Source organism: Pempheris klunzingeri, chromosome 21 (genome assembly GCF_042242105.1).
Source record: "Pempheris klunzingeri isolate RE-2024b chromosome 21, fPemKlu1.hap1, whole genome shotgun sequence".
NCBI lineage: Eukaryota > Metazoa > Chordata > Actinopteri > Acropomatiformes > Pempheridae > Pempheris > Pempheris klunzingeri.
In genome coordinates this window covers 14,940,842-14,948,958 of record NC_092032.1, presented here as the reverse complement: position 1 = coordinate 14,948,958, position 8,117 = coordinate 14,940,842, and the positions used below count along the sequence as shown (strand labels likewise).

Genomic DNA, 8,117 nt, shown 5'->3' with positions numbered 1-8,117 from the left:
CAATGAATATCTGTCTTCTGCACCGGCGACAAACATTATGCAGACAATAGATGTCATTATGGTGACAGCAGCAGCGTTACATCTGCAATACACGGAGCCAGTGTCCTGCAGTAATAACTGCACCTGCACTGCTTTGTCCCTGCAGACGGGCCACTTATGAGGCCTCTTTGACTTGTAAATACTGTGTATTATGGCTCAGAGCAGAGAGGGTTAATACACAAGGAGCTGCAGGGGAATTGGATCCTCCTGAATTTAATTTGAACTCCCAGAAACTTGCAGAAAAACGCTTGAAATTCACGCACACACATTTGGACTTGGAACCCTGCAAAGAGAAGTGGGCCGAATCAGGCCTAATTGAGTCTGATATCTTAATCAAAAAGCCGGATCAATACTGTGACATTATCAAATTCAGTAACAGGCTTGATTAAGGCCTTCTTTGAGCAGTGCTCCTCATCTCCCTTTGACAACAAGACTTAAAGAGTCTCGTGTCAGTCGAAACTGATAAAAGAGGCTTTGGGGCGCAGATAACGTGAAACACGCCAGAAAATCAATACAAACCTGAGAGATTCAGATTTTAAAGCTGCATTCAGAGGAGAATTATTCCTCCAAATAAACAGTGGCTGTGCATAGTTTGTCAGCTTGGTGAAGGAGGAGGTGTGTGTGTGTGGGGGGGTGCTTTCTCTTCATTGTCAGAATTAGAGGCTGAATCCACATCCGCGACGTTAAACGGGACGCACGCGCCAACGCGCTGTGAAAAGCACTAATGGATTTAATCAATTAGCTTGAACGACGCAGCGTGAATACAATAACGTTAGTTTCGACCGAGCTCCTCTGGGAGATAAGTCGGCTAAATATTAGACAAAGTTTGGGATGAAGGGGGGAGGGTAGTATCTGGATTTAAATGGTTGGATACTGTAGATTTTTTACATTTTTGGTGCATCAAATCACCATCAGGACATTATTTTGCTGTATTATTATAAAAAGGTGTTATCTGTCCTTTATTCTGGCCCTATTAATGGCTCCTAATCTAGAAGGTGACAGTAGGGTATCATTGCATTGTCTCATAGCCAAACAAGCTGCAGCTGAATGGGCACTGTGCTTTCTGAATAGGGATTGTTCTCAGAGGCTTTCTGATCACAATGTGCCATTGTATTGGACAGAACTCATATATGGGACACTCCTCTCCCTCTCCACTTTGGATCAGTGATGGCCAGGCCGGCACAGGTAGAGCTGTGCAGCGAGGACCTGCAGGACCGCAGAGACGTTTAGGATTTACACGGGGCCCTTGTGGATTCTTGGCAACTCTAGGATGATGTTTTGGGTTGAATGCTGGCCGGATTTGGAGCACGAGCACACGGTCTGATGCGGCTTGCAAACCTAAATGATGCTCTGCTGTTTAAGTGAAGCCACAATTTCTAGGTGTGGATTGGAGCTGAAAACTTGACTCCAGGCTCTCCAAGCCTCTCATTGTGGGTGTTTGGTGCAGGATTTGCTGACCCGGAGACATCCACCTAAAGATGAAATAGAGGGAAAAAGCCACAGGAGTGTAAAGCAGGAGGCCTCTGATAATGAACCACTGTATTCCAGCCTTTGCTCAGTCCCCTCAGCGCCATCCCACCGACTTTCCTTACAGTGGTTCATTCATAAAGAGCGGCATTGTTTCATAGCTGGAAGGTGTGAAGGGGATATAATGCTGTTGTGCCAGGTGACCATGATCTGTATTGCATTGTGTTGTATTGTATGGGCACAGCAGGCCAGCACCAACATAGACCCTGTCAAGACTCAGACACCATTCTATGCAGTGGTCTGCCCCCCCCCCATCCCCTTCATGCTCCACATGCCTCCACCTTTACATCTTAATCACGTGTTTGAGCAGATTCGACGGAGGCGCGGGGTCCTGAGTGCTAGCCTCCACACACCCCGTGTAAACAGCGCCCTGCCCGGCCCTACGTCAGGCCAGCTGAGAGGATTACATGCCCCCTGGTGTAGACAGGCTTAATGTGGCCTCATTAGCGGAACACAATGATGCCCCCACCTCTGAGCAGAGATAACAGGCCAGGCTGAGCCAGACTTCAAACACAGCTCAGACCTACAAGCCCAGGTGGTGCAATGTGCAGGAAACACCTGAGAACTGAGGAATTGCACCGGTTTTATCCATCTCACCTCCACAGTTATGACAGTCGATGAGTCATTTGTCACATTCAACAGGCAAAAATGCCAAACGTCACTGTTTCCAGAGGGTCACAACGTGAGGATTCACTGCTTCTCTTTGTTTTATTTCACTGGAAAATTAATATATTTGTGACTTGGACTGTTAGTCGGACAGAATGAGCAAGTTGAGGATGTCACCTTTAGGTCTTTGCACTGAAACAGGCATCTTTGAACATGACATTAGTTCAATACAAGTGAGATCACAACTGCAGAAAAGTAGAAGGTAAAATCAAATACTTTAATCAAGAATTGGGATAAATAAATAATGAGCAAACAATGCCTTTAAAAGTGTGAGAGAGATCATTTAAGATACATTTCTAGGGTCAAAGCTCTAATGGCTTTTTACTGTAAATACGTCTAAAGGATTTTAGAAAGACAGCCATCTTCTGGCATTTTGAACTTTTGATGGGCACACAAAATCATTTTCTGACAGCATATAGATTAAATAATTAGTCAATTAACCTTAAAAGAAATCCACAATCTCGTTGATAATGAGAATAATCATTAGTTGCAGTCCCCAACATTTTAAAAAGCCCGTTTTCATCATTATTCAGTCAATAAATGACTAATAATCGGCACCTACTGGTGATATACAGGTCAGAATTTAAAATAAATCAATAAATTATCCATCAAATCTTCTGTCTGGCTCCTTTTTCTCCCTTTAAATTAAAGTCATGCTGCTCTCTAATTGTATTGCATCATGCAGACTGGGACCAGCTCATGCTGCAAAACAGCACTATTCTTTGTAAATTAGGAATTGTATTCTACTGATAAGACTCTTATCTCAGGAGTCTTCCAATTCTTCTTTTATGGTCAAGACAGCTTCGGATTGTTGGTGGTTTATTCCCACCGCAGGACATTTATCACATCCATGTTTCTGGACACAGATTGTCTTTGTGTTCTCCCACAGCACATGTATGAGTCTGACCTTGATCTAGAACCCACACGTCTCTCCTCTGCAGAGCAGACAGAGGAGAAAGAGGCCTGCATTTAGCTGTAATTAGCCCTAATTATTAAATGGAACTAGACTGAGACCTGTGAGACACCATGATATCTGTGTCTGTCCTAAACGGCTCATTCAAAGCGGCAGATAACCAAAACAATCTGGCCTGGTCAGCTCCAGCAGCAGTGCTTGAATGTTTAATTAAATAGTGTGAACTGGTTAGACTCAGACATTAGATTATTTGGAGCAGAAACCTGAGATAAAACGCTCGCCCAAAACAGACTGACAAATCTTTTTAGCCAAAGTGGATGACTGTTTTCTTAATTGTAATTGATGGAGAAAATACTTGATCTGTTCTTTAATGCAAACTTTCTGCAGCCACGCATTCTCAGAGTCGATGTTTGGGCCTTTCCACAAACTGTTAGCTCACTCTTTTTCTCTCGTTTTGCTCGTCTGAGACCTGATACAAATTCAAAAGGATCTGCTGCTTTGAAGATAAGCACTGTGGTTCTGCCATAAACAATGATTGTGCTGTTTCTTTCCTGTGGCGTGATTTATTTAAAGTATTATGCTGTAAGGATTTGGGCTGGTTTTCCTGGCAGGGCCGGCTGTGTACGTATCCACTACTTGTGTAGTTTATTGGATACTTGAGATTCAGGAAAACACTCGGGGAGCCACAAGCAAAGTCATCAAAGTGTGACCTTTGTCTCTTATGGTAACAAATTAGGAAATTTGCAAATACTGTGAGAAATTCACCTTTAAAATACAGTTTCAGAAAGTCAAAAAAGACTTAAAAAAAAAAAAATCAATGATACTTAAACCACAGTTTGGTGCATTATTTTTTCTGATCACTTTTCTTATTATTCCTGCATAGTTGAGACCTTCCTACCAGTAAGTTACATGGCAGCAGGGACTTTGTATAGAAACACAATGCTCGTAGTCTTACACACACACACACACACACAAACATATGCTTCCTTTGATAAAGTGTTTTTATACCAGCAGAAATTCTATGGCAGCGTCCCTTAAGACAATATCTGCGTAAAATACCAAGTTATTTATAGTGAGTGTGCCATTTTGACTTCAAAAAATAAACTGAGTGTAATGGAGAGTTCAAATACAACAGGACCATTATCCAGCCAAAAGTCTATATGCTGGAACAGGCAGTCTAAAATGCCATAAAGTGTTGATTTTAATATCTCCAAATCTTAACGAGGTTCTACATTAGAACAAGCGCACTTTCATTTTAAAATCTTGGTGAAAGTGTGAAACAAGTCACAGTGACTTCCTTGTATATAAAAGCATAAACATTTCTCCATGGTATTTTTATGCCTCTAAAGCATAACTGGGCAAAGTTGTATGTATGTTTGCCTGTGATTGTATTCCAAGAGGGGGGAGAGGGATCTTTTGAACGTCCACACCAGGATACAGCTGCCTATGACTAATTTCAACTCCCCTTCTAGGGCCTAGGCAACCCATTTCACAAGTAACACACATCACTAGGCATCTGTTTCCTGTTTTCATTCTTTGAGTTATCTTATTTTCCTTATTTCCCCCTCACCTGTTACAGTTCACGTTCCTTCCATCATGCTGCACGGGCCAGTTGTGCTTCGACACGAGGCCGTCAGACGTCAGCCACTCAAAAGCAAAGAAATACTCATGAATGTGGTGTGAATCATGACCTAAAGATACCAAGTTAGACTTATAACATCAGTTCCCTCAAACATAACTACACCATCACATTTGAGAATGTAGTTTAAGATAAAGTTTAATGACATAACTTCTTTTTGAAAAACACAGAATGCTGTTTTTCCACTTTCTTTTTAATATAAAATGGAAACGTTCAAGACATTTTTAGACATTTTCAGCATCCATTTTTGCCATGACATACTGTACATAAACATTTATTTCACTTCTCCTCACACCTATGAACTGTAATATTTCAGAAGTTTCTCATCGGTGGGTTTCAGAATCTTCTTCTCCGACATGTTAACGACCCAGCCTGGAGCGAGGCCAAAGAAGATCTGCCGAACATCCTTCCTCATGGAGAGCATGTGATACAGTTCATCCTTTGAAATGTCTGGCAAAATATATCCATACTTCTGCGCCAGGGCTAGCCGGGCCTGCTGGATTTTCTCCGGGTTGGCCAAGTAACCCCGGTTTTCAGCATCTGTGTAATACGGGACCATATCCTCCCCTGGTAACATTCGCTTTGGAATAGGCTGCCCACGCATGAAGAAAGGGACGGGCTTGGTGAGAATATCTGCAACACAGAGAATATATACTTAAGCTTATCACCTAAAATACACAAGACGATTTAAATAATGTGGGTGAGTGTATAGGACTCATGATTCATTAGTTACCAAGACTTATAGGATCATAGAAACCCGCAGTGATGACACCTCCGTTCCTCTCAATAGCAGCTATAGCTCCTTCAGAAGCTTTTTGAACCTCAATGTTGATTTTTGCTGCAAAAATGTCAGCACCCTAAAAGAGAGGAAGCACATGAAAGGTGAACTTCTAGTGAAAAAACAGGGGTCAAAAACAACAACTTGATCTAAGGCAGGATGACAACATTGTGATGTGGCGCCACCTACTGGCACAAGATGATCCAAGAGCATAAGAGTGAACTGATCTGCTCTGAATCCTGAATATCTGGTTTAATTATTCAGCAAATAAAAGACACATTAACCCTTTAACCTTCTGCTCAACCATATGGTAGAGCACATTTTGACTCACTATATCTTATTGAAAACATGTTTTACTTACGACATCTCAACCGTTTGGTAGAGGCCAATATTTCAAAAAATGTGGGGTCTGTTCATAAAAAAGCATTGATTTTTGTGATTAGTGCCCCAAAGAAATAAAATATATAAAGAATACATTTTTTCATTGCTTTTTTCTTGGTGAGGACGTTAAAGGGTTAAGACACTTTTACACCTTGTTCTTGTTGTTTCGTACTTATTCAACCTGGATTACTTACTGTAAGGCAAACAGGCAGCTCTAGCTGTATATAGAAAATATTGTATGTTTGCAAAAATACACCACATCGTATTTTTAGCTACACTTGCTACAGTAACATGGTCATTAAACTGATCAAATATGTAAATGTGATGCTGAAGCCTCCTCTAACAAATAACATCAAACACAAAGAAACTAACACTCTTATAATGGCCAGGAGAAATGAGTACTAGTGGGTTTAAAACATTAAAGCTTCCAGGCAATAATATGGTCTCATTTCACAAAAATACAAATTTTTCTTAACAAAGACAACAATGTTTTCCTATTCAGCGAAAATACAAACCAAATCTTGCTTATCCCACTGACACTGAGTGCAACTTTCAGACTTTCTTATAATCAATGCCAGGGGTGAAAAAGTCCACGATCAGTTACCTCATCAACGAGGTGGACACCATAGTCCCTCTTCAGCGGCTGGATTGTCACTCCTCTGGCGTTGACCAGCTGAGTCAGGTCTATGGGCTGGGTCGGGTCGACTCGCCCCAGATCAATCAGATACTGCAGCCGCTTCAATGACAGAGGCTGGTACTGAGGACGGCAACTGAGGAAGAGCACAAAATATTTATCATTAAGCAATTAAAGTCATTCGTTATTGCCAGATCATCTGTTATTTGTGGACCAACTAGAGTACAAATGTTGTTAGTACATTTACAGCTGGATGCTGTGAAGTGATATCCAGTCATTTATGAGCAGTTGTCTAAAATGTTGGCCAAGTGACACTCAAACATCCCAGAATGAAAATGTGTCTTCAGCTCTTCTGTTTCATTTTACTTGGAGGAAAAATAACAATTAGGGGTATTAAGGAGAAAGTGGTCTTCTGCATCGCCATATGTATGTTTACATGGTATGAATATTTTAGTGTTGTTATATTACCACCAGATGCATGATTGAGACAAACAATCATACTTTAGCTCACTCACATGGAAAGCTATTTTGTAATAATAACAATAACAGGAGGAAAATGATAGGTTTTATGTTCTGATAGCACTTTAATGACAATTTGTGACTTGTTTGGGTGACTTGTAACAACAGAAATTTAATTTTACTCGCCAAACGCTGATTAGATTCAAAGGTAAACTTTTACCTGTGCCCTTCATTGTAGCCGTATTTCGGGATCGCCAGATAAAAGGGAGTCTGACCCCCCTCAAACCCCAGGCGAGGCCGGGTTCCTCGCTGCCGCTCTCCTTTGTGCCCTCGACCGCTTCGGTTCCCACCATGCTGCCCTCTGCCCCTCCGTTTTTCCTGCAATGAAAGACACTTGAGCATCTCTCCTGCCATGCTAACGTATCATCTTATCAAAACAACTCACATAATGTTAGCATTTGTTTCCACCGGCTAACGTGACAGGCTAACTACCCAGGCTATGTTAGCTAGCTGCTAACGATAGATTAAAACTCACCAGCTGTCTGGCTCCTGGTTCAGGCCGCAGGTTTGCTAAAGTTATCCGCGGCAGATTCTGCAAAGCATCTAACGCTTTGCCGCCGGGTTTCTTGGGGAAAGACATGTTTCTGCTGCTCACATGTCAAAGTTAGCCGAAACCAAGGGCATCGAGGTCACGTGACCGAGGTGAGCGGAAGGACTCCTTATCAGCTTGGCGACGTTTCAAAATAAAAGCACGGCAGTGCAGGAACTGTGAAGCTGTGAAGCATTTTAGGCCGGATTTTTATGGATTTTCGGGGAATACCATTAAATATTAGCAAAACAAAGGACTACAAGCATGTATAATTACTTATCTAAAGTATAATCAGTTAACAAAATAAATAAAAATCCTGAAACAATCTGTGTCAAAGGTCACGACATAACAAGTTACATCATCTGATATTTACATCTATACATCATATCAAATAGTCATTTTGTAATTCAGTGCTGGTATTGATATGTAATCTTTACAATAATCTCAATAGTTCTGAGGTATCGAGGTGTGCTTTGGTGCCATTGTTGAGGA

At 41.5% G+C, this 8,117-nt stretch overlaps 1 protein-coding gene across 1 annotated transcript; it reads right to left on the bottom strand.

The window, feature by feature from the left end:
- Positions 1-4,972: 4,972 nt before the first annotated feature.
- mrpl15 (mitochondrial ribosomal protein L15) lies at positions 4,973-7,738 on the bottom strand. Its single transcript, XM_070853055.1, has 5 exons — positions 7,572-7,738; positions 7,257-7,414; positions 6,548-6,713; positions 5,518-5,641; positions 4,973-5,417 (listed from the first exon to the last, which is right to left on the bottom strand). The coding sequence occupies exons 1-5, from the start codon at positions 7,674-7,676 to the stop codon at positions 5,080-5,082; spliced, it is 891 nt and encodes a 296-aa protein (XP_070709156.1). The 5' UTR covers positions 7,677-7,738; the 3' UTR covers positions 4,973-5,079.
- Positions 7,739-8,117: the final 379 nt, after the last annotated feature.

Excerpts from the sequence above, each read along its gene's own strand:
- mrpl15 (XM_070853055.1), bottom strand. The coding sequence starts at position 7,676 with ATGTCTTTCCCCAAGAAACCCGGCGGCAAAGCGTTAGATGCTTTGCAG. Across the intron at positions 6,714-7,256 it reads GGCTACAATGAAGGGCACAG|TTGCCGTCCTCAGTACCAGC; the intron begins GTAAAAGTTTAC and ends GCTCTTCCTCAG. Across the intron at positions 5,418-5,517 it reads CTATGATCCTATAAGTCTTG|ATATTCTCACCAAGCCCGTC; the intron begins GTAACTAATGAA and ends TCTGTGTTGCAG.